Source organism: Salvelinus sp. IW2-2015, linkage group LG20 (assembly GCF_002910315.2).
Source record: "Salvelinus sp. IW2-2015 linkage group LG20, ASM291031v2, whole genome shotgun sequence".
NCBI lineage: Eukaryota > Metazoa > Chordata > Actinopteri > Salmoniformes > Salmonidae > Salvelinus > Salvelinus sp. IW2-2015.
In genome coordinates, this window is record NC_036860.1 from 71,273,716 (window position 1) to 71,300,707 (window position 26,992).

Genomic DNA, 26,992 nt, shown 5'->3' on the forward strand with positions numbered 1-26,992 from the left:
GGTTAGGTTTACAATTAGGGTTAGAATCAGGTTAGGGGTTAGGTTTACAATTAGGGTTAGAATCAGGTTAGGGGTTAGGTTTACAATTAGGGTTATAACCAGGTTAGGGGTTAGGTTTACAATTAGGGTTAGAACCAGGTTAGGGGTTAGGTTTACAATTAGGGTTAGAACCAGGTTAGGGGTTAGGTTTACAATTAGGGTTAGAATCAGGTTAGGGGTTACGGTTAGGTTTAGGAGTTAGGTATAGTTTTAGGGTTAGGGTTAGGGTTAGGGGTTAAGGTTAGGCTTAGGGTTTAGCATAAGGTTAAGGTTAGGGTTATGGTTAGGTTAAGGTTAAGGTTAGGGTTAGATTTAGGGTTTAGGGAAAATAGGATTTTGAAGGAAATTCAAATGATTTGGTCCCAGAAGGATAGCGATATAAAACTGTGTGTGTTTGTTTGTTTGTGTGTGTGTGTGTACGTGTGGTTGGTGTGTGTGTGTGTGTGTGTGTGGTGTGTGTGTGTGTGTGTGTGTGTGTGTGTGTGTGTGTGTGTGTGTGTGTGTGTGTGTGTGTGTGTGTGTGTGTGTGTGTGTGTGTGTGTGGTGTGTGGTGTGTGTGTGTGTGTGTGTGTGTGGTGTGTGTGCGGTGTGTGTGTGTGTGTGTGTGTGTGTGTATGAGAGAAAGGGGAAGCGGTCAAAAGTTTATGATTACAAATAGCTTTCCCACAGTTTAATGGGCCAAAACATCTAACATCTGTCAACATTTTCTCTCTTTTTCTTTAAGGGGATTGTAATCATTAGAGTACTAATATAAAGTGCCTGCTTCCCTTTCTGATTGGCCCATTGCCTGCAAAAGATTAGCTAGCTGAGGTAAGACAATATCTTGAGGCTAACGGATAACAAGTCTATGTACATTGTTTCTAATGCAGCTTTTATACCTCTTTGTAACAGTGGTTGACCAATGTGAACCTTCAGCATGTTTGGAGTTTCTGTGTGTACTATATGGATGCATTACTACAGGTGACACTGCCAAAATAAAGGAAACACCAACATAAATCGTGTTAATAGGGCGTTGGTCCACCACGAGCCAGAACAGCTTCAATGCACATTGGCATAGATTCTACAAGTGTCTGGAACTCTATTGGAGGGATAACAACACAATTCCTCATAAGAGAAATTCCATCAGTTGATGTTTTGTTGATGGAAACACTGTCTCAGGTGCCGCTCCAGAATCTCCCATAAGTGTTCAATTGGGTTGAGATGTGGTGTCTGAGGCGGCCATGGAATATGGTTTAACACGTTTTAACGCTCATCAAACCTCGTGCCCTGTAGATGGGGACATGGTAGGCAAAATAACGGCATACTGAGCATTTTATACATGACCCTAAGCATGATGGGATGTTAACTGCTTTCAATATACCTTGTATCCCTCATTTACTCAAGTGTTTCCATTATTTTGGCAGTTACCTGTATCATACAATTACACAGGTTATAGCATCTGACTTAAGTCCTGGCTCACAGCATAATATCCCTTTAATTATTTACAGGGAAATGTAGACAGGAAGGCATTATTGTTGGCCAACATGAAAAGCCTGAACGGYTTAGGACAAAGAGCTGGCTAAATTAGTCTACTGAATCAGGTCTAAGAGGAGGGTTGAATGGACTAGAACAGGGAGTGTGCTTGTGGAAGTCCTGTTCGTTTGTTTATACATGATTATGTTCTTGTATATAGCCTTCCCTTCATTCAAAGCTACTTTTCCTAATCTGATATCGGTTAAGTTTCCTTTCCAACTATTGCAAAAGCCTCAGATCCTGAAAATCAAAAAAAAACAAACATCCTCCTCTCGTGACCACTCCCTAGCCTTCTTCTCAATCTACACCTACCCTCTACCTCCCCTTTCCCTTAATCCACACCCTTATCCTTTCTCCTCCTCTTCCCTTATGCCTCCTTTTCTCCTCACCCACCCCTCTCTTTTCTCTCCCCCTCCCCATACCTATTTTTTTCTCCTCTTCGATCCCTCTCTTTTCTTTCCTCCTTCCCCATACCTCCCCTTTCCCCTCATCTACCCCCCTCCTCCTCTGGCCCCTCCCTCCACCCCTCCGTCACCCCATTGTATACTCACAGGTCTGTTGTGCCTTGGCCTTGCGGGAGCTCTTGGTGGACTCACACCACACGGTGACCCCGTCCTCCAGCAGACGCAGGCTGCGGCTCTTCTGCCACCTCTGGGAGCGTACCTTCACCATGTTGGAACCGTGCATCATCGCACGGACATCCTCATCATCCAGCACCCCTGGAAACACACACACACAGTCAAATACACTGTTACACACTTTTAGGTAACGTGCAGTGTCACTGAATTTTCCGGTATGATGTAATGTAGTGTGTCACTGACACTGTGTCATTGTTGAACACACCCTCCAAGTCCTTATTTCATTCACTCTAGTCTAATTCAATGTTAGGCCATCCACACCAAGCTCCACTGGCAGTTCATTGAGAGTTCAGTCTGTCTGCTCTACTGTCGTAAATGTCAGTAGAATTCTATGAGCCATGTTCCTTCTTGGCCTTCTCTCGTCATGCTATTGCAGTAAAATGACTGTGACGCTTATTTTGTAGTATAGGGACTCAAACACTCAATATCATGTCAGGATGAAAACGGAGGGTTCGGAGTTATTTATGGGTGGGAAAAAACAGGTTTGCTAACAAACCAGTCAAGCACAACCCATTTCAAGATCTCTACTGTGGTTGTATTGTGTGTCGAGGGCTTGGCACCAGTAGGGCGTTCCAGGGATGACTCACTCACCTTTCTACATACAGCAGGCATCTTCCTTTGGAAGCACCACAGCCATGACTCACAAACACAGGCCATGATCTCATAATTACGGCCTAAACTTTGTTTTATATACAAACCCCTGAAAAGGAGCAACACTGAAACAAGGTTGACATTCAGGTTACTGAAGTAGGAAATCACCTCAGAATCTAATGAATGTGAGTTAGAACTCGTTGTTTATTTCCCAGCATGCAGTATAAGCCAAGCCAGACTTTGGAACTCTGCACAGCAAAGGAAGAAGTGGAATGCTAGGATTTGAAACGAATGCCAATGTTCCAAAGATGAATCTTCCTCACAGGCCAGAGGCAGTCCAACGGAGAACTGGAAAGGGGGATTTCATGGAAAATGAGGGGTTTACAGAGCTGCAGAAACAGATTGTCACAAATAACTAGCTAGTCAGTGAGTCTGGAGTTGCAGCAGCTCATCTAGGCAGGGAAACCTATCTCCGCTAATGGTTATTTGATACTAATGTGATTCACAGATACAGCCTGCTATCCCTGACGTGCATGTCACAAGGGACCTTTTAGAGAAAAACCAACCTCCAACATCAGAAATGTTGAGCAGCTTTATCATCTATGTTAATAATAAGAGCAGAGTAAACAGACAAATATGGAAAATGGAGAGGAAAGATCGGCAGAGTTGTAATAAGACATGCACCGTCACGTTGTAAGTGTACACGGTATTGTGTACTTGGAACTGCATTCAGACACTATTGAAAAGAAAGAGATAGTATTTTCTCTGTTTCTCCGTCTGACAGTTGGATGCCTCTTTGGTTCTCTGCAGTAGGTGAATGGGACCTCGTACACTGTTCAACTGTGTATTCGACTTCAAAAGAGGATTTCAAAGGAATGCTCTGAAAGAAACTCTCTCCCGTACTCCCAAACTCCCTCCCTTTCCTCCTCTCTTCTCTAAGTCTCTCAAGTATACCCTCAAAGATTTATTTCAAAAACTGTTTCCATGGATGCCCTCATCTATTATTTCTCTTGAATCAGCTAAAATCCCTTTCAGAGTTCTTTATACTGCCAATGCCATGCCAGTCTCTGACTGAGCTCGTCACAGGCTTCCAGAGCTGGCCTCTATTCACGATAAAGTGCACTACTTTTGTCCAGGGCCCATAGTAGTACCAAAAGTAGTGCACTATAGGGAATAGGGTGCCATTTGGGTCGCAGACGCAGGCTATGAGAGACAGTACACCATGAGCAGCTCAGTGCTCTCACCCACTCCCCTCCCCCCTATTCCTCTCCCCCTAAGTAGAAAAGAGGGGAAGCAAACTGAGCCCAGCCATGTCTCTCTCTCTCTCCAGCCGTTGGTCAAACACAAAGAGAACCCTCCTCCTCCCCAACCCCAAGCCTCCACCATAACAACCGTGTTTGACACAGTCAGTCACCAAGCTGTTACCACATGCCAGGAATTCCCACAGGCTGAGCACTGAGCACAAGGACCCTATTAACAGCAGGTCAGTGACAATGCTAAGCTATCCTAACTGACCTGTGTTCTCGCTCTGCCCATCCTCACACCACGAACCCCAACCCTTATGAGCCTGTTAAATTATTATTCCTGGACCTACTGTTGTCACCTCACTGACTTCAACCCTATTATTTCTTCTCTGTCCCGTCCCTATACCTCCCCATCCAGGAATACAGATGAAAAATCTGTGCACATGGGTACATATGCAAATGTTCAGGGATGCTGGATACCCCCACCGCCGACCGAGCCGAGAGTTTTAGTATCAAGCCCTCCTCACCTTGACAACAGCATTACAGACATGTTATATGCTAAGAGAGACCTGTCCATACAGTAATACTGCTGTAATGAAGCACATGTGGGCGTGAGGGGAGAAAGAGGAGGCTTTGAGGCCCATGAGCTGGGTACTCTGTTCATCACAGCTCCGACAGCACGCCGAGGATAATTTTGTTGACACGCACTTTGGGCCGGCAAATTGGGCAAGCATAACAACCTGGCTGGCTAGCAACGATAAAAAGGTATATGATACCAAACACACAACGAGATGGGGGTTCTGAACAGAGGGAGAGGGAAAGAAGGAAATATATCATTACAACAGCAGAAGGAGTGAAGCGGAAACAGAAGGAATTAACTACAAAATAAAAGGTTGGGATATGGAGGAGTGAGACTCGGACATAAGTACGAGGGTGAAGATACAGAGAGAATAGAAAAGGACATTTCTGGGCATTGTTAGACCTAATACCCTAAAGACACAGCCAGGTGTCTCAGGGGTAAAACAGAGAACCAATTATAACATGGGATCGTTCATTTGTTATAAACATAAGTCAACATGTAGTCCATTTGATGTTGGAGAATCACAAGCCCAGTCTCAGACTTCATCTTTCGCTCTCCATGTCTGTCTGTGGAACTAAGTACAGGACCCCATGGGACCTGCTGTAAACATAGGTGACGTGTTGCATTGATTCTAGGTAAGAAATGAGCCAACTGAGGTCGAAACAGCAGTGTTGAACTCAATCGAATCAATGCTCTCGGACACAGACTGGGACCGAAGCCAAGGAAAACGTTGAGCCCTGATAAGGAGAGAAGGGCACATCAAAGAATGGGACTGCTAGACTGAGAGGGTTGATTTTCTGAGATCACACCAATAAACCACCATATATCCATTTTCAGAAATGTTGGCAAATTAGCTTTTGATGTTTAAAGAAATGATGAAAGAGATTGGTGTGTTTTTTCACTATCTAATCCTGGCATGGGATTGTTCAATACAGACATGTATTTGTTTAAAATATAGAGCATTTGGAAAGTATTCAGACCCCTTGACTTTTTCCACATTTTGTTACGTTACAGCCTTATTCTAAATATTGTATAAAAATAAGGGAAAAACTGTTTTAAAAACATTTTTGCAAATGTATTCAAAATAAAAAACTGAAATATCACATTTACATAAGTATTCAGACCCTTTTCTCAGTACTTTGTTGAAGCACCTTTGGCAGTGATTACAGCATCAAGTCTTCTTGGGTATGACGCTACACGCTTGGCACACCTGTATTTGGGGAGTTTCTCCCATTCTTTTCTGCAGATCTTCTCAAGCTCTGTCAGGTTGGATGGGTAGCGTTCCTGCACAGCTATTTTTAGCTTTCCCCAGAGATGATCGATTGGGTTCAAGTTCGGGCTCTGGCTGGGCCACTCAAGGACATTGAGACTTGTACCGAAGCCACTCCTGCATTGTCTTGGCTTTGCGCTTTGGGTCGTTGTCCTGTTGGAATGTGAACCGTCATCCCAGTCTGAGGTCCTGAGCGCTGTGGAGCAGGATTTCATCAATATACTCTCTGTACTTTGCTCCGTTCATCTTTGCCTCGATCCTGACTAGTCTCCCAGTCCCTGCCGCTGAAAAACATCCCTACAGCATGATGGGGTGCCAGGTTTCCTCCAGACGTCAGGCTTGGCATTCAGGCCAAAGAATTCAATCTTGGTATCATCAGACCAGAGAATCTTGTTTCTCATGGTCTGAGAGTCTTTAGGTGCCTTTTGGCAAACTCCAAGTGGGTTGTCATGTGCCTTCTACTGAGGAGTGGCTTCCGTCTGGCCACTCCACCATAAAGGCCTGATTGGTGGAGTGCTGCAGATCTGGTTGTCCTTCTGGATGGTTCTCCCATCTCCACAGAGGAACTCTAGAACTCTAGACCAACGGGTTTTTGGTCACCTCCCTGACCAAGGCCCTTCACCTCCCTGGAGGCCACTGTGCTCTTGAGGACCTTCAATGCTTCAGAAATGTTTTGGTACCCTTCCCCAGATCTGTTCCTCACACAATCCTGTCTCGGAGCTCTACGGACAATTCCTTCGACCTCATGGCTTGGTTTTTGCTCTGACCTGCACTGTCAACTGTGGGACCTTATATAGACAGGTGTGTGCCTTTCCGAATCATGTCTAATCAATCGAATTTACCACAGGTGGACTTCAATCAAGTTGTAGAAACATCTTAAGGATGATCAATGGAAACAGGATGCACCTGAGCTCAATTCTGAGTCTCATTTCAAAGGGTCTGAATACTTACGTAAATAAGGTATTTTTGTTCTTTATTTTTAATACATTTGCAAAAATGTCTAAAAAACTGTTTTTCGCTTCGTCATTATGGGGTATTGTGTGTAGATTGCTGAGGATTTCTTTTTTTAAATCCATTTTAGCATAAGGCTGTAACGTAACAAAATGTGGAAAAAAGTCAAGGGGTCTGAATACTTTCTGAACGCACTGTATATTCATCACATATATGAACATTCCATTCCAGCTAAACAACAGATATAGCGTTTGGCCAAAAAACAAACATTTTCATACACATCTAAAATTGATGAATTAAAAATCAAAGATCTATTTTACACACACATGAAGGTACCTATAAGCAATCATTTCTGATGAAAAAACACAAATGTGAAAAATTGGTGGATATAGCGTTTTTGAAATAAACTTTTTGTTCTACTGCAGCAAATCAAATCCTCAATACACAACCATAAATTGCAACTTCCCCACTGTAAAATGATCGCAACTTTTTAATTGACATTTACGTTTTACCTCATAGTTATACCACATAAAGTGAGTTGTGTTTAACTTGGAGCGAAGGAAAAATGCCACAGACCACGCAAGACAACATTGATCCTATCAAATCAATTTTTATTGGTCGCATACACATATTTACCAGGTGTTATTGCGGGAGTAGTAAATTGTTTGTCAAAAAGCAGGTCATGTCATATGATGTCAACCAAACCAAAACAGCTCATTAAATTCTCATATGATCATATAGGCGAGGGATCGTCGACTAGATTCAGCTGCGAGAGAATTTTATCTTGAGCGGAGGGTCAGGGGGTTGGAACATAATAACAAATCATTTATGGACTTCAAATTGACCACAAGAAGCCCAAACAGATTACTAAAACATAATCACTTTAAACCTTGTTTACATTTGTATACAATCACTTATACAGTATCTCTATAATATGAGTGAAAATCCTTTGGAACAGATTTCCAAAATCAAAATCACTTGGAGCTGATTCGCCAGTCTTCTTACAATATTTTATGTCCAACAATAAAAAGATAAAGATATAGCCTATGTACTAACTAGAATATACCAAACTGCAACACTTGGCAAACACAGGCATCGATATGTGTTAATACATGTGTGGCTGATATTGCAGTCTCTCTGCAGCCAGACAGTATGCATCTGCTGGGTTCACGACATTTGGAGAAAACCTTTGACCCCTAACATTTGAAAAACACACGGCCACTGGGAACTAGGTCTATGGAAACATTACTTTGTCAACATACTCTTCTTCTCCGCCATTTGGAAAGCGTGTCTTCACACATACCTTAAACAAATCACCCTACCCTAAAGATTCCATACTACTACTAAATGCTATTTCACATGCTGGCAAAAGAGGGTGAAGTTAATAAATGGTGAATAACTCATGGTAGTTCCGTTTCCCTTATAGAGTATAATGGGGAAATATCCATAATGTCAGAGACATTGTAATAAAAAGCGTATTGTTTTTAAATGCAGGTTCTCCTTTGGTGTGACTTAAGCTGTCCTCGATTTGATGTGCCAAAACAGCTTGTGAGAGGTCATGAAGTCCCAGAGCTGCAAGGCCAGTAGCACTTCTGAACTCCTGCATTCCAGCCAGTTACAGACACAACCATCTGATACTGTTAGTTTGGTCTGTCATGACGAACAGGACCTCGTGCATGGAGAATCTATGGAGTTAGTGTTAGGATTAGGGTTAGGCATCCCACAAATCATTCAATGGCAAAGGTCAATTCCCACCAGGATGCAAAATAGCTAATTAAAAAGTGTTTCAGGTTAGTGTAGTCACATTCTGTGATAGCACAGGTCAGAGTGCTAATCTCAGAGGCTTTCAAAACAAGAAGAAGTCATAGAACCCCTTGGTCATAGAACCAAGTCTGACATACACTACCGTTCAAAAGTTTGGGGTCACTCAGAAATGTCCTTGTTTTTGAAAGAAAAACACATTTTTTGTCCATTTAAAATAACATCAAATTGATCAGAAATAGAGTGTAGACATTGTTAATGTTGTAAATGACTATTGTAGCTGGAAACGGCAGATTTTTTTATGGAATATCTACATAGGTGTACAGAGGCCCATTATCAGCCTCTGGGATGCTGGCCTTCTAGGCAGAGTTGCAAAGATAAAGCCATATCTCAGACTGGCTAATAAAAAGAAAAGATTAAGATGGGCAAAAGAACACAGACACTGGACAGTGGAACTCTGCCTAGAGGTCAGCATCCCGGAGTCACCTCTTCACTGTTGACGTTGAGACTGATGTTTTTCGCGTACTATTTAATGAAGCTGCCAGTTGAGGACTTGTGAGGCATCTGTTTCTCAAACTAGACACTCTAATGTACTTGTCCTCTTGCTCAGTTGTGCACCGGGGCCTCCCACTCCTCTTTCTATTCTGGTTAGAGCCAGTTTGCTCTGTTCTGTGAAGGGAGTAGTACACAGCATTGTAAGAGATCTTCAGTTTCTTGGCAATTTCTCGCATGGAATAGCCTTCATTTCTCAGAACAAGAATAGACTGACGAGTTTCAGAAGAAAGTTCTTTGTTTCTGGCCATTTTGAGCCTGTAATCGATCCGACAAATGCTGATGCTCCAGATACTCAACTAGTCTAAAGAAGGCCAGTTTAATTGCTTCTTTAATCAGAACAGCAGTTTTCAACTGTGCTAACATAATTGCAAAAGGGTTTTCTAATGATCAATTAGCATTTTAAAATGATAAACTTGGATTAGCTAATACAATGTGCCATTGGAACACAGGAGTGATGGTTGCTGATAATGGGCCGCTGTACACCTATGTAGATGTTCCATTAAAAATCAGCCGTTTCCAGCTACAATAGTCATTTACAACATTAACAATGTCTACACTGTATTTCTGATCAATTTGATGTTATTTTAATGGACAACAAAAATGTGCTTTTCTTTCAAAAACAAGGACATTTCTAAGTGACCCCAAGCTTTTGAACGGTAGTGTATGTTTAAATTGAAACAGTGTTATCTTGTGGAACCCATCTCAATTTGATGTCTTAATGAATGGTAGGGGAAAAAACTGTCAAGTATATTTCTAAGGTTTATAAATTGTTGTTAGATCATATGCTAGTAGACACAGATGTTACTAGATTGAAATGGGAACAAGATTTACAGGTTGAAATAAGCAGAGAAGTTATATCTGTTTGAAAGCACACACAATGTTCCTACAACCTCAGACACAAGCTCCAGAAAAACTTCACAAAATGAATGCTGAAATGTCTTTCCCTTGTTGGTGCTGTAAGAGGCAAAAGGGTAATTTTTAATCACATGTTTTGGTTAGCAAGCACATGCAATCTTATTTCAATGTTTTGGGAATCCGTAATCAGCACAATTTCAAAATGTTTACAGATTTCTATCCCTCTCATGCCCAGCTTGTGTTTGTTTGGGACTAACGAACAAGATCCATGGAACAGGAATCAGAAAAAAATAGATTGATCTGTCTGTGCTCGTGGCAAAGAAATCCATAACATTATTCTTGAAATCAGATATTACTCCTAATTAAACACACTGGCTAAATTAAATATCTAGCTACATCTGTTTGGACAAGATTTTCTATAACCACATATATGGCCTTCCCACATCCCATTCATGGCAATAAGGGCGAATAAATAATGAGTGACATGTTTATTCATTAATTTTTTTTTTGTGTTGATGGTTTTGTTGGTCTGATTGTATGCATTGCTGTACTTTTTTAGGTACTGTACTAGCGAGCATCTGTGTGTATGCAACACATGGGGGGGTGAAAAACATGTATTATTTCATTAACTGTATCATGCATTGTGGTGAAATTGTACTGACACATGCTAATAAATACATAGAGTATATACACAACACAAGAAGACGGAGCGTGCGTGTTACATGTAAATACACACATACATAGTATGACATGGTTCTGTCGTCTAGACTGACAGATATCCAGAGGCTTTACATGGACTTTGACAGGTGCTCTGTCCATCCTCAGCAGTTCTCTATTTTAGTTGAGGTGTGACCGTCAGCTAAGGGGGTTGGGGCATGGTGAGAGGGTGGTGGGAGAGCTAGGCACAGGGTCAAAGATGTTCACTGGTAAGTGTGTGTGGGAGTGGGGTGGAGAGCCTGAATCACAAGTGGGTCAGTGAGCTGTCGGACACCACACAAACACATGACCACTTGTCAGCACCCACACACTCTCCACTTGAGTTGACCTCTCTTTTCACACAGTGTGTGTGCGTGTGTGTGCGTGTGTGTGTGTGTGCGTGTGTGCGTGTGTGTGTTTACAAAGACCATTGCATCAGTGGATTTCAAGCAATAGTATATTTCGTTTAGCAGAACTGATTACTGCCAACGCCAAGGCATATTGTTCACCATTTATCTTCCTTGCATTATAAGTTGTCAATGAGAAGAAGTCTTCATTTCCATATTTAAACATTCAATGCCTCCTGATAACTTGGTAAAATAAGCACTGATGCCAATTGATGTGGAACGCAATAGCCTAACTGTCATTAACCTTACCTTACCCTGCACTGATTTATTTCCCCTTATGGACCAGAGCAACACACAAATACACAGGAAAATAATAGTAATAACTAGTCAAAAAATCAACAGTTGTAAAATGTAACTTTTTTTTAAAGGCAAAGCTGAACTACGTGCTCTTATATCTGTTGTATCAAAATTAAACAAGATTCAAGGAAACAAATGAAAGTAGTTTTGACAGAAGAAACGTTTTTAACCTGAGAGTCACTATTCTCTTACCCAGTTTCCTAAGTGGGTCCTGCGCCTTGGGTTGGGATTCCACTGCCTTGGGTTCATGGTGCGCGGCAGTAGGTTTCTTGCTCCTGCCCAACATGATGCAAGTTCCAATGCCGTCCTCGTTGTAGTTTCCTGTCTGTGGCTCTCTTGACTGATATGAAAAAGTCAGGAGTATGTATTGGTGGAGCGCAAATTCCCAGTACAGGTGCCGTTTTTCAACTCTTCCGCAAGTCTTGAGTTGTGTGTTTCTCCGTTGCGTCACCAGGATAGCGCGCTACATTAATTCATTCCCTTTCCATGTGAAGTCCCTCTCAGCATGATTTAATAGCAGTGCGTAATCTGAGTCCAGCTAAGGGCGCAGAAACTCTTGAAAACTATACCCACTGACACAAACACAAATCACTTGTACCCACAGTCACATGTTCATATAGTCTGCCTGGCTATAGCCGTTCTTTTAACATTGCAGCCTATCAGGGGCATTGTGGTCATGGCCAAAATAAAGTTTAACAATCTCACTGATCTATTTCATAGGTAGGGTCTATTATTATGTTTTACCAATGACAGTCACTATTCTCTTACCCAGCTACCTAAATGGGTCCTGCGACTTGGGTTGGGATCCCACTGCCTTGGGTTCATGGTGCGCGGCGGTAGGAGGTTTCTTGCTCCTACCCAACATGATGCAAGTTCCAATGCCGTCCTCGTTGTGGTTTCCTGTCTGTGGCTCTCTTGACTGATATGAAAAAGTCAGGGGTATGTATTGGTGGAGCGCAAATTCCCAGTGCAGGTTCCGTTTTTTAAAACTCTTCCGCAAGTCTTGAGTTTCGTGTTTCTCAGCTGCGTCACCAGGAGAACGCTCTACAGTAATTAATTCCCATGTGAAGTCCCTCACGGCGTGATTTAATAGCTGTACGTAATCTGAGTCCAGCCAAGGGCGCCGAAACTCTTGAAAACTATACCCACTGACACAAATCAAATCATTAATTGTACCCACAGTCACATGCCTACTTTCTTTTAACATAGAACGTATCAGGGGCAATGTGGTCATGGCCAAATGAAAGTTTCACAATCTAACTGACCTATTTCATAGGCAGGGTCTATTATTAATGTATTTGAATCGATCTAATAGCCTAGCCTACACTTCACGATTCATGAAGAATTGTAATTAATCCTATATCCTACAATCTGCATTTATTTAGTGTTCTTTAGCGCAGTTCCTCAGTCCAAAATGACGGGTGAAATAAAGCAGTGTTTCGCACTCCAAACACAGGCTCGTCACACTACGTTTTTGCGTTACTACATCCATCCACTGACACACACAGCGCCACCCACCTGCAGTCAACGTTCGAAGTCTTATCACTGGGCGCCACCTAGCGGTTATATATGGTTGTACAAATCTGTTATCGCAACCCCATTATGGGTGGGTGGGGTGTAGGCAGGAAATACTAAAGTATGAACGCCGCTGTCTTGAGAATAATGTATAATCTGGCTATTGCTTTATTACAACAAAATTCAGTTACATAATTCAAGCAAAGTGCCAAAGTGCACAAACCTTATACATTGAATATGCCTCTAACACAATGATTAAACAGTTTCGTAATATCGCAGAGGCTGCAAGTAGCCTGGCCTACTTCTGAAGACAAAGCTATTTCTATAGCCTATCCTGCTGTTCTCTTCAAAGCCAGGCTGCAGTGGTGATAAACATGATCAAATAGCTCTGGGCCCAAGTTATGATTTATTACTTCTACATCCATATATTATTAACATACAAAGTCAATTTGTGCAAAGAGAAATGCTTTTGAAGGGCACTCCACTTAATAGGTGCTATATGTCATTGTAAGTATGCCGGGGGGAATACTAACTGTGGATTAGATGAATAGGTCTTGGTCTGCGATACTGCAGTGGCAAACCCGTGGGGTTGGGACTTAATTAGGTTTCGATAAGGGTATAAAGAGGATAATTAGGAGAAGGAGCGAGCTCAGCTGTAGGTTCCAGGCCTAGGGGAGAGAGGCATGTTTCACAGGCCATTTACAGACCTATACCTACAGCATAAATGCAAACTCCTTCACTCTCTCTCTCTCTCTCTCTCTCACAGAACGGCACTGGGTCTCCTAATAACCTGATCCAAAGGCATCCATTTTAGAACAACCATTCAGGCTCTGTAAGCTGTGATGTGTAATATCAAAACAGAGACAAAGGATAGAACAATATAATGCAGATCCATATATTTATCTAAATACAGTATATGGCTCTGATATGTTATGGGAAAATCCCAAATGTCTATAGAATAGATATTTTGACCCATTCTCAATTGTACCCAGCCATGTTGCAGTATATATAGAGTGACAGATTAACTCATGTCCAATAATCCTCTCAGAGGCTCTGATCCAGGAGCTGCTGTGCTCCTGCCCAGGCATATAGAGCTTCCACCGAATGCCACTGCCTCTGTAAACACCCACTACCCCATTTGACAAACCTTAACCTCCCTCCTGGTCCCCCCAGCAATCCCCTTGCAGTAAACAATGGGTAATATGGCAGCCGATAGATACACAGGTTTGGCTGGTATCTGTCAACTGCCAAAAGTTTGCCTTGGACTGAAGAACGTCTGATCAGCCTACATTGAGTGTGTGTGGTACATTTTTGTATTTGTGAGCTTGCTAACAAATGTAGAATTGTATTTAGCACAACTTACAAAGGCTTATTTGCTGTATATTAGTCTCTTTAATTCTGAGAGTTATAGCTAGCAAGCACCTCACACCAAACTAAGACTATTAACCCTTATTTAACCAGGTAGGTTGACACATTACAGGAATAGCGCCTTATAGAGAAAGTTCCTAGTCGTTTAGGCCTATACATTCGGGCATAGCCTACTCTTTCGTCAATTGCTCCAAGAAAAATGAAGATGAAAGGACCAAGAAAAAAAGAGGACAGAAGGGAGAGATGCTTATTAAGAGAAACCAATGGAGCAAAAATAATAGAGATGAAAGAGGACAAAAGACTGTAAGAGAGAGCAAGGGGGAATGATTGAAGATGACAATTTAGGAGAAAATCAGGATAAGAGTGAATGTGATTGAAAGAAAGGTCTATGGTATGAGGGGGAGGGGATGCCTACCCCCTGAAAAGTAGGCTTACATGCATATAGCCTACAGCAGCCATCACACACCAAGTAGGCACCATGTGAAATGCCACTGAGATGTGCACTCTCCACGTGGGAGGAATCTCTTGCCTGCAGAGAATAAGGACATTGCATATCAGTAAAAATATACAGACACTGTCATTTCTGTTGTCTTGTGTGCATACTTTTGGTGAGATTTGCAAATAATGCATCAAACTGTGTATTTGTTATGCAAAAAGATGCTGTGTTTGAAGAGGTAATTACTAAATTATGACAGTTTGAAGTTATCTATGCTGCTTACATTAATGCAGAGATAGAATTAGGTAATTTAACAGACTAACTATTTCAACCACAGTAAAAAGACCTAACCCCCAGCTATCATAGCAAGTAGCTACATGCTACTAACTACCTAGCAAATCAACGCTAGCTCAACATTTAGTTTGATTGCATGTTTTGAATGTTAAGATGCCATATTACAATACTATGTTTCCACCGATACTCCCACTTTCGTGCATGATGTTTGCTTAGTTAGAACCTGGTTGTGTTAACATCCATGAAAATAAGGCTTGACTAGATAGTTATTTTTGGGCAAGATTCTCTAACTGGTCGTCGTACCTAGCTACTGGACGAGCTAGCTCACATGCTAATTTATGATTTCCATCAGCTTGTAATGAGAAGCGTATATTTTATAACATGCTAATTTATACAACGATTATCAATGCGTTTGCCAAGACCATACAATATTTGAATCTAAAGTTTTATATTTCACTGCACATGCATGATGTGTGACGCTAGCTAGCACATTAGCCAGCCAGCTAACCTAGCTAGTAACTAGCCAGCTCAGTCGGCAAGCCTTTAGGTCGTTTTTAATATAGAAACTGGGTCAAAGAGAGGCACGTTTAATTAACTGGTAACTAAACCGTCGACAATAAGCTTAACTCTCAAATGTGGGCAATTGTGTTATTTTAACATTTCACCATCGTTTGTTGTTCCGTTCTATTGAGCCTAATTTGCTACTGGCTAGCTAGCTCTCGATAAATAAAATGTAGTTTATTTAGCGTCGTTCTACACTCTTATCCTTGCGCATTAGTGGGAGGCGAGGAAAATATCGCTCCGCACCAGAGAGAATATATTTTTTTAATCAAGAAAAGCCTTACACTATTTGAAACCACATAAAATAATTGTGTAATTGTTAAAGCATTAACAAAATGAACATAGTGTGTAGCCGATAGTTAATCGTTTTTCTACACGGTCCGTAAAAAAGGACTAGTTTGTTCAGGATGACGGTCTCATTATCGTTAGAAAGAAAGGATTGTCTCAATGATTGGGGGAGTGATCCTGAGCCCCAAAAAATCCGAAATAGATAAAAGCCACGACATATTCATATGTCATAATTTACTAGTAGTATACAATATGAGTGGGATATCGATTAATGAAGATTAATCCACAGACTCTTCAAGACGTTCACTAATTCCCCCCTCTATTTATACATGGTAGCGTCTGAAATAATGCCCCAGACTGCTCTCCTCATGGGACCAATGTGCACTTGATTGACTCTCGGGATAACCAATAGAAATATGATTTAAGCTTAGCAACAGCGAATATGCCATTTTGTCCAATAGCAGAAATGAGAGGATGGTCCTATATCCTAAAGTCTGATTGGCTTAAATGTTCAAAAAATGCCATAGAATTGTGGGTTAGGTAGTTGGGCATGGACGGTCTCGCTAGTAATTTACCTACATTGGAACTACAGTTCCCACAAAACAAGTAGAGTCAAGAAAAGCAGCATGCGCACTTGGCAGTGGTAGAGGTGATATAAAGCCGCGAACTCCTTCTGTAGTAGCATACTGGACGGTCACTGTTGTGGAGATGAAATACGATCTTGAGAAGGACTACGAGTGCTAGCGGCACCGAAATAGTTAACGTTAGTTCGCTAGCTAGCTACAGTCGCTCTGAAGAATCATTCGCGAAGTAACAAGTGTTACCATTCATAACTTTGTTTTAAAGAGTAGCGATAGTGAACGTTTCGAAAGTTAGCTGAAAATTTCTTGTCAAGTAAATGTTGCTCATATTAAGACATAGAAACAGTATACTTAGCAAAAGTTATCTAAACATATTTTAATTAACATTTAGCTTAATTCACACAGAGACAACGGTTGACATGTTGTAAGGCGAACAGCCCACCCGCATACACCAGGATGACAGAACCGAGCATTGAGAAGACCCATCACCTGAAAACTTCAGATACCTCATCAGGTGGGAGAGAAAGAGTTGTGGAGCATCCCCAAACCAATGAGAGACGTGGACTGGAGACTGACGGTAGGGGGCGATATGGAGATAAACAGCAGCAAGCAGAGAGCGAAGGCGGGGTTATCCCTTCAGACAAGTTGTGGCAAATGCAAGGCGGACAGAGGGAGGTGTGCCCTAGATTCGTTGCCGGAAATGCACTTCCTAAGTGCCCAGCAGCAACACAGCCTTGCCAGGAACCAGGAGCAGATGCAGCCGGGGAAGGTGGCCTCGTAGCCCACGGAAATAGTGGAGATGGACCGCACGAGGAGACCCTGAGTCAAGTGCAAGGCGAGTGTGGGAARAGAASMGACTCTGGCTCTCCRGGCGYCGGGGCAGCTGTAGATGCGCGCCAGGGCAAGAAGAAACACAGGCGCCGACCATCCAAAAAGAAGCGTCAATGGAAGCCCTATTTTAAACTGTCTTGGGAAGAAAAGAAAAAGCTTGACGAGCGAGAGACAGAACGAGCGTCCCGAGTGAGAGCAGAGATGTTCGCTAAGGGGTTGCCCGTTGCCCCCTACAATACAACGCAGTTCCTTATGGATGAACACGACCGAGAGGAACCGGATCTGAATACCGAAAGTGGGCCCCGACGTCAGTTGGGGACTGGTGCTCGCCCAGAGGACACCGCAAGTGAGGACGACCTTTTCGATATGGAGGAGGAGGAGGACTATGGCAGCGGTGGTGGCAGCGACGGCATCGGGAGGCCTGGAAACGCAGGTGGGGAGTTTCTTCAGAGAGACTTTTCTGAGACCTACGAGAAATACCACATCGAAAGTCTTCAAAACATGTCCAAGCAAGAGCTGGTTCAAGAATACCTGGAGCTGGAAAAGTGCATGTCCCGTCTGGAGGAAGAGAACACCCGGTTGCGACGCGCAGCCAACCCGGACATCACAAATGATAGCCAGGTGCCCCAGTCGGATTCGGCGCGGATCAGACAATTGGAGGTTGAATTGGAGAGACTGAGGGCGCAGAACAGTGAGCAACGTCCGCATAACCAGCAGAGCAAGGAGCGGGAGCAGATTGTCACATTAGGTGACTAGAAATGGATAGAACCAGGTAAAATGTGGAGACTGAACGGGACTTTAAAAAATTGTCAGCAGTTTTATGAAATCGTTTGTTAACTCGACGGTTCAGTGACAGTCCGTAAAATTGCATTGCAATACTTTATCTTTTGTTTTCTATTTGGACTGTAAAGGCGCCTGTTTAAACTTTTTCAATAAGTAATGTGTATATATTTAAAATAATTATTTTCTTTTTTATAAAGAGAATGTATTTGGAAATACGTTTTTGTTTTCCTGGTATGCATGCATTAAAGTACTCTATCCCACAATTTGTTAAATGAGCAGGACATGTTTGTCTAAATTTAACATTTGTCAAACAAAGCCTCTTTTGAGAATTTCAAATAACTTTGCCACAATTAAATGTGTAAATTAACATGTACACAAACATTATTTCGTTTTTTTGTAGGGGGTAAATAAAGATTTTTGCCTGATATCAACATAAGTGTTTGGCTATTATCTGCAAGCCATTTTACAGCTATCACTTAGATAATTTTCTTTCCACTATTTAGGCAGATGTAAAGTGATGGAATATGCTCAATAGCCTAGTTTTTCAGATTCATTCAGATGTCTCCTTACTATCCTACTCTATATTTAGATGAGCCACTACCAAATCAGGTAAGTTTTAACTGCTTCACTCATGACTGATGGCCACTATAGAGATCATATGCAGGTTGCAAAATGTAACCCTTGATAATATATATATATATTTTTTTAAATGCTTAGAATCTACAGTACATAGCCATATGCAGGGTTGGGGAGTAACTGATTACAAAAAACTAACTGCAATAAGATTAGAGATACTCTTGATAAAGTAGACATCTACTTGTTTTAAATAAAGGATGTTTGTGAAAACATATTTTTTGTTTTCTCAATGACATTCAATTCAGCATTGGGAAAAAAAGTGCAAGTTAAAGTTTGTTAGACCTGACCACAAGTCAGAGACCACCAAATGCGTTAGATAGCTCCTTTTAGTCTTATTCTAATTGAGGGGAACGTAATCAGATTAAGTTACTAAATTTGGGTAATCCAAAAGTTACGTTATTGATTACAATGTTGGCCAGGTAACTAGTAATAGATTACATTTAGAAAGTATTTAACTAGGCAAGTCAGTTAAGAACAAATTCTTATTTACAATCACGGCCTACCCCGGAGGACGCTGGGCCAATTGTGTGCCGCCCAATCACGACCGGTTGTGATACAGCCTGGAATCAAACCAGGGACTGTACCCAACCCTGGATATATGTCTCCAGCTGTAGCTGATGGTTTTGTGAGGTCTCACGACTTGACATGATATCCTTACAAAAGCTATTTTGTACTCCAAAGCTCATTAGGTCACCTCTTGACCTGTCTCAGTGGTATGTGAAATGGACCTAATGTTGCAGGCTAAAGCTCATCGAGCAGATGACTCCAACTTGCTAAAATAGTCTTTCTAAACAAGGCATGGGTCCTATTGGAGTTGCACACCTACTTCCATGGTATAATTTGGGGTATGGAATTTATTGGGCCAAGGGTGATCAATGAATGTCAGGGGAGAACTCTTGTCACTTTTTCATTAGTCATTACATTTTGTGACTACTCATAAAATGAGATTGAATTCAATGTGAATGTTAAGCCTACCATTCATACTGTTCTTATGGAATAGTATACAGCTAAATAGTGTGAAAAGAGGGATAGTTCACACAAATTACATTGGCTCTCCTACCCTGTAAGTAGTCTATGGACAAGGTATGACATAAATCAATGCTTTGTTTACCTGGCTACTGTTTCCAAACGTTTGTGGCACAAATCCAATGTAAGTCAATGATATTAGCATGTTTTGTTCTTCAGGTCCAAATCATTCTAAAGTATCCAACATTGAGTGTTGCTCAATTAAGTTACTTATGTATTAAACAGTGGCCAGGTAAAACATACCAATGCATGGATTTCTGCCATACCTTGTCCATGGATTTATAGGGTAAGGAAACCAATATGTAATTCTGTAATTTGGGTGAACTATCCCTTTAAAGAGAGGAAAGCTAATAATGAAAAATAGATAAGCAACGCTGACCCATTTAGTCTGGTTCCAGACTCAGATATGTTGTCAACATTGACACAAAGTTGCAAATAAACTTCTGTGTCAATATATTTATTCCAAAATGATACATTTTATGCATGTTTAAACTATGATTAAATACCAAGATTCCAGTGATAAATTGTTCTTGGATTAAGAAATGATTTAACTCAAGCGTTTCTCGTGCCGTATTTGGAATCCACAGATTTTCCTGAGCTCCTCTTTCGACGTTGTCTTGATCCTAATGTCTCGAGCTCATACTGGCAGCCATTTGGCTGCAGCTAATCATTTTGATTTCAGTGAGGGCTACACGATAATAAGGAGTATGACGTTTATTTCCTTTTCATGCTTAGTTTCCAACCGTATGCATTTGAAAAATATAGCCGTGGTTCAAAGTGGGCTGTGGGCAGAGCACATACAATCGCTTAACCAGCTAGTGCAGTTGGTGCTTAGATTGCTAATTGTTAACGTCCCTCTGTTTAAAATGCAGGTTAGGTAACTAGCTATATGGCTGGTCAAAATATGCATTTATTTATCAAGCTAGGCCAGCTAGCAAGCTAACGATTTCCTTGTTTTTAGCAAGACTTTGCTAACTTGTTAGATAGCTAGGTTTAACGCAGATTTAAACATTTACATTTCCCAAATTACCGACATACAATACAAAACTAAATGTTTGCAAGACTTTAGGAATCTTAATTGAATGTAGTGATATAATTTGCACCAATTTCTAGTTGTCAGGTCCTCCCTGGGTGCAGGCAAAACGCATGTAGGGAAGTGTGGTGCAAGATTGAGTGCTCTACAGCAGAATAATTATGGGTAATGTAGTTCCAAGATGCATCTGTGAATTGCGCCGCTAGAGGGATACTGTTAAAAAAGTACAGTATTTTTTTATTGTGGTGCAGGATGCGTTGGGTGGATGCCAATCAGTGGTGTCACAAACCTGGTTCCACTTTTTTTGTTTGGGAATTCATTTTGTTCATGTGGACTGACATCCTTCCCCATTTCAATGACATATCTGAAACTTTTGCCTAGAATGACGCATGTCAGCAATGACCACAGAATACTATTGACATTAAACATTCACAAAACTTTCAAGCAACTGAAAAAATTATATTTTTAAAACGTAATTCTGTTTATTTACATCATATAACCTTGCTTTGAAGCAAAAAGCCATCGAATGAAATGGTTCCAGGTGGATAACCTTTAGTCAGTCCATTTTCTTATAAGATTGTTTACTCAAAGCAATTCAAAATGTACTTTACACAATACAATATGTTACATATCAAGACAATATGTACAAAATATTATCAGACATAATAACAAACATAAGGTATATCACATTTCAAGCAACGGACAGCTAAACACACATTGAGTGTTGTCAGAATGTTCTACAATGTTTCTATTTATCTTTTCGAGGAAGGCATGAGCAGTTTGGTTCAGCTCTGTTAAGCTCAGCTGTATGTCTCCTATTGACTGACAGTTTAAATTTATACAGTTAGTTCATCAAACAAAATCTAATGCAAATGAGTTGGTACTATATTCCCATGTTCTAGGTATTGATTACCCTTACTTAGAGCTTGTTATGTGTACCATACAAAACACTGTCCACGTGAAAGAACCTCTGTGTGCGAGAAAAGCAGGTGAGAGCACTATACTTCCCTTCTCCTTGCAGCATCAGGTATTCTGCTGTTTGTTAGTGCTTGTTAGATGCAAACAGACTGCATAGACAAGTCCTTGGCCAGACACAGTGTTGCTATTAATGGCCTCCCAGAGAGGCTGCTCGTATGTATGATACATGTCTTTGGGTCAGCGGCTAAGATGTAAGCACAGCAACGAGAAAATCATGGATTCAGTCTGGCTTATGACTAGATGTGAAGGTTGAAGCTTTTGGCTTTGAGAGTCTGGAATAATGAGGGTTAATGGGGAGGTGAGGACTGACCATGGCACTCACTGCAGAACAAAAACACTCCAGAAATCAGGCACTTGTAAGGCAACTCTTGGAGCAACTCTTGAGGTAAGACAAGACTAACAAAAAGTCAATTACATTTAATGATGACAAAAAATCTTGTCAGGCAAACCAAAGAATAAGTCCCATATGACATTGGTTGAGGAACAGTTAATAAAGACTATTTGGGAAATGGAAACTCATCTTGGACCATGGCCAAGAGAATGGTATACAAGTCTAGAAACACAGCAGACCCCAAAATGGCTACTCATGGTAACCACATTTCTGCAATCAGTCATTTGTATCCAGGAATTCTGAAGCACCTCACTCGCAGTGGTCATTCACTTGAGTCTAACCTTATGGAAATGTAATATGTGACATGAAAAACCATGCGCAGGCGGTATAATACTAAAAATATTCCTGATAATATAACAAATAAAATATAATTGACAGACTATACAAAATGTAACTTTGTGTGTACATGCAGGTTGCATTTATAACCCTTGACGTTTAACGGCATGTTGTCAATATTCTGCGCTTTCTCTGTCACCCATAAAATGAAAGCAAATGTTTACTCTGGTACACATAGGCGGGTTTGGTAAAGCAAATTATTACCAACTAATACTTAATCCAATTGAAAAGACAGTTATGATAGTTGATGCGAGTACAGTATGTGACCGTTCTTTGATAAGAGCTGAGATGCATACAAACATTATTCAGACTTAAATTAGGTTATGGTAGATAAAGCCCTGCTTGCTGCAAAATAAGATTGTATTGTAAAGTAAAGTATTGTCAACACAAGGTAGATAGTAGTGTCAGCAAGGGGAGAGTACATTGCTTTCTTCAAATGCGGAAATGGATGCTATCCAGCCATGAAATGGATAGGCATTTCAACGGCCAGAACTAAGGATTTTGACTGGAGAATTTGAATGTTGGATGAGTTATTCTATCTTTGCTAAATGAGAGAACGTAGTTCTGCATAGTACTGTGAGTCACAGAGAAAGGCCATCTATGAGGAAACAAGGAACAGGAATTAAGTCAGGTTTAGGATGTTTCTTATTTTGTTTGTTTTAAAAACAGGTACACCCCAGAAGTCAAATCACAATAAAAGTACTTATTCTTTTCATACAAAAAAATATATATAATATATACTGTATATAAAACAAAAAATAATATATTAAGAGGAACATTTCAAGTAACATCTTGAAGGAAATGATGGTGCACCTGTGTGCACTTATGTAAACCATTAAAAAGAAACAAAAACAAATAATGATAACGTAATAATATATATATTTACAAGGTTAACTTAACAAGGCTTTGTACAAATGTTACAAAATAGTTCAACACACAAACACCTGCACACTCAAACATACTCACGGGTATTGTCAGGCAAACACACATATGTACAGACAGACAAACATCTGGGTTACAGACCACTACTGCTGTGTGAGCATGTGTGTGTGTGAGAGTTATGTTATGTATGTGTGTTGGCAACTAGAGGAGTGTTAGAGTCAGTTGTTCTGTGGTTGTCACAGTAACAGAATATTAAGGAAGACTGATATAGAAGTCAGTGCTGGGGCCAAAGGTCAGACAGCGTTCTCCCTCAAAACTCACATTCCGCCTGTACTCTTCTTACAGTGTACATGCTGATCTCTCAGCTAGTGTGTCTGTGTTTGTGAGAAAGACAGAGAGAGAGCCCGCAGCCCTGTTGAAAGTGTCACTCTGTGAGGAACCCTGGGTAGGCTTCGTTTGGCATGCTCTTCCCTGTGCACTGGGAGAGGACCGCCCACTTCCTGTGTCAGACAGGAAGCAACAGAGAGGACAGGAAGGATCCTAGTATTCAGTAACACACTGTCTGTCTGCTGCCTGCATGAGGGCGAGTTCTTGGCTTTGACCATCGAGATGAGGTTGTCTGTCTGTCTGCTGCCTGCATGAGGGCGAGTTCTTGGCTTTGACATCGAGATGAGGTCTGTCTGTCTGTCTGTCTGTCTGTCTGTCTGTCTGTCTGTCTGTCTGTCTGTCTGTCTGTCTGTCTGTCTGTCTGTCTGTCTGTGTCTGTGTCTGTGTCTGTGTCTGTCTGTCTGTCTGTGTCTCTGCTGTCCCATTGCAGTTTAGCAGTATTTTATTTTTTATTTAAAACACACAAACGAAAAAAGCTTTGGCAAATACTGGAATTCCCTTTGCCATGCAAACGGAGCTGAAACAAATGAAAAGGGAGCGTGAGTAGACTGGAGGCCGAAAACTGATCTCAGACCTGTCATAAGACCCCTTGTGTATGTCTGTGGCTCTGCTGTCCACTACTCACTGCCATCATGCAACTGACCTGGGGTCAGCACTATCCGACCCTCTGAGACAGTAGCCCTGGCTCAGCAGCTCAGGGGAGGGAGACTTTGAGAGGGAGGCCAGAGGCCTTGTAATTTACAGGCCTATCAGTCTCTGTCTATAGTTACAGGTACTGATGGAATCTGGAGGCTGGTGCGCGTGTGGCGGGGGGATTCTGGCCCAGGGGAAGAGGATGTCTTGGGTCAAGCTCCTGGGGGTCGAGGGGTGACCCCTGTGGTTTGGAAGTGGCCGGCGACATGGGGAACACGTTGGTGGCTAGCGCAGGCCTCTTGTCGCCCGTCTCGGTAGGTGAGACCACCACAGTGTGTCTTCTCCARGCCCGTCTCTTCCTCCTCGTCTCCGGGGAGAGTGGCTTCCTCAGCCCCACGATACGCAGGTCATCAGCCGAGCCCAGCAGGCGCGCACGCACCTGGTCAGCCAGAGACCCTCGCCCCTGACCCTGCCCTGTCCCGCTGGGGGTGAAAGAGGCAGCCTCGCTGGGCGGCAGGGATTCTTTGGGTCGGGCTGGACGTAGGCTCTCCTGGCTGCTCCCTGTGGAAGGGTTGGTCCTGGATCGGTCCCTCTGGGCCCCTGGTGCCCCAGCTCCCTCCTCCTCTCCTGAAGGCACAGGGAGGTCCAGCAGGTCCAGAGAACGAGCCTTGGTCTTCCCTCTGTCCTTTAGCTTCTTCCTGGCCAGCGTGTCACACTGGATCAGCTTGTGGGAGTTGAAGGAGGGCCGGGAGTGCAGTCTGTGGGTGGTGGAGGACGACGAGAAGGAGGAGGAGGAGGGGGTGGTGGATCGCGCCCCACCCTCGCTCCTCTCCCCAGGGTCCTGAGTATGTGTGGAGGGGGTGGGGGTGGTTTGCTGGGTCGTGGGGGAGACAGGGTGGGGTTTGTAGTGTGTGTAGAGGAAGCTTCGTTGTGCTGCCGTGGGGGGTTGTGTGGGGGGCTGTGTGGGGGTAGGGGGTGTGAGGGTGTGTGTAATGGATGCAGGGGGGTGTTTCTCAGGTCTCTCCTGGGTAAGGGAGCGCGAGGCGAATCCGCTCTCGTTGTCCGTCTCGCTCACCAGCTCGCTTTGCTCGTCGTCAGCTTCATCGCACCGTCCCTCAGACGCCAGGCTCCGCCCCAGTGTGGAGAGGGTGGAGTAACCGGAGACGATAGAGCGAGCGTCCTCTGGCCCCCGCCACGCCCTGCCCTTCACCTCCGCCGTCACCGCCTCTTCCTCAGGGAGCAGCATCACCGTCTGCCCTGCTTTCTCTTTCTCACCACCGCACGGCATGCTGGGAACTACCACCTCTTTTACCTCCACCTGCACTCTCACTCTCTCTACTACAGACTCTTCTTCTTCTTCCTCCTCCTCCTCATCATCTTCCTCCTCCTCTCCCTCTGCTCGTGGGGCGGTGTCTGCTCCTGCCACCACCAGCCCCGCCTCTTCTCCCTCCTCCGCCCCCAGGTGGCTGGCTTTGATTGGCTCGTGCTCCGAGTCGTCGTCTGTGCTGCTGCCCACGATGCGGCCGTTGTGGCGATTCCTGCGCTTGCGTCCGGTGACGGCGGACATGATGGACAGGGTCAGAAAGTCCTTGGCAGTGAGGTCTCGCTTTGACCCCCACGACCCCTGAGNGGGTGGGGGTGGTTTGCTGGGTCGTGGGGGAGACAGGGTGGGGTTTGTAGTGTGTGTAGAGGAAGCTTCGTTGTGCTGCCGTGGGGGGTTGTGTGGGGGGCTGTGTGGGGGTAGGGGGTGTGAGGGTGTGTGTAATGGATGCAGGGGGGTGTTTCTCAGGTCTCTCCTGGGTAAGGGAGCGCGAGGCGAATCCGCTCTCGTTGTCCGTCTCGCTCACCAGCTCGCTTTGCTCGTCGTCAGCTTCATCGCACCGTCCCTCAGACGCCAGGCTCCGCCCCAGTGTGGAGAGGGTGGAGTAACCGGAGACGATAGAGCGAGCGTCCTCTGGCCCCCGCCACGCCCTGCCCTTCACCTCCGCCGTCACCGCCTCTTCCTCAGGGAGCAGCATCACCGTCTGCCCTGCTTTCTCTTTCTCACCACCGCACGGCATGCTGGGAACTACCACCTCTTTTACCTCCACCTGCACTCTCACTCTCTCTACTACAGACTCTTCTTCTTCTTCCTCCTCCTCCTCATCATCTTCCTCCTCCTCTCCCTCTGCTCGTGGGGCGGTGTCTGCTCCTGCCACCACCAGCCCCGCCTCTTCTCCCTCCTCCGCCCCCAGGTGGCTGGCTTTGATTGGCTCGTGCTCCGAGTCGTCGTCTGTGCTGCTGCCCACGATGCGGCCGTTGTGGCGATTCCTGCGCTTGCGTCCGGTGACGGCGGACATGATGGACAGGGTCAGAAAGTCCTTGGCAGTGAGGTCTCGCTTTGACCCCCACGACCCCTGAGGCAAAACAAAGTCACATAGGTCAAAGGTCGGATGATTTACACAACCTCAACCATAACTAGATAGTGTGCAGAACATTTCTGTGACTTGCTTCAGCTCTTTGAAAGTATTTTTATGGTCGTGAAGAAGATTGTTTTATGTCTGTGAAACTGTGCCCAGTTTCTGCTATCTGCGTGATATGAGTGACCAGAAGTTCAATAACAAGCGTAGAACAGCATAGTTGGCTGTCCGAGGCCTT

The 26,992-nt window shown here is 43.2% G+C and overlaps 3 protein-coding genes across 3 annotated transcripts in view; 1 reads left to right on the forward strand and 2 right to left on the reverse strand.

Annotated features, from left to right (window-relative positions):
• The window catches only part of plcd3a (phospholipase C, delta 3a), a 35,851-nt gene extending 23,023 nt beyond the window's left edge, over window positions 1–12,828 (reverse strand). Inside the window, 2 exon segments of the mRNA XM_024011743.2 lie at window positions 2,103–2,270; window positions 11,589–12,828. Of these exon segments, the coding sequence (XP_023867511.2) occupies window positions 2,103–2,270; window positions 11,589–11,682 (262 nt within the window). The 5' untranslated portion in view covers window positions 11,683–12,828.
• A 3,699-nt stretch (window positions 12,829–16,527) lies between these two features.
• On the forward strand, window positions 16,528–18,434 carry LOC111981377 (protein HEXIM1). The gene has a single exon (XM_024012608.2). The coding sequence runs from the start codon at window positions 16,896–16,898 to the stop codon at window positions 18,024–18,026; it is 1,131 nt and encodes a 376-aa protein (XP_023868376.1). The 5' UTR covers window positions 16,528–16,895; the 3' UTR covers window positions 18,027–18,434.
• A 2,771-nt stretch (window positions 18,435–21,205) lies between these two features.
• The window catches only part of arhgap23a (Rho GTPase activating protein 23a), a 53,676-nt gene continuing 47,889 nt past the window's right edge, over window positions 21,206–26,992 (reverse strand). The window contains 1 exon segment of the mRNA XM_070449605.1: window positions 21,206–25,979. Within this exon segment, the coding sequence (XP_070305706.1) occupies window positions 24,489–25,979 (1,491 nt within the window). The 3' untranslated portion in view covers window positions 21,206–24,488.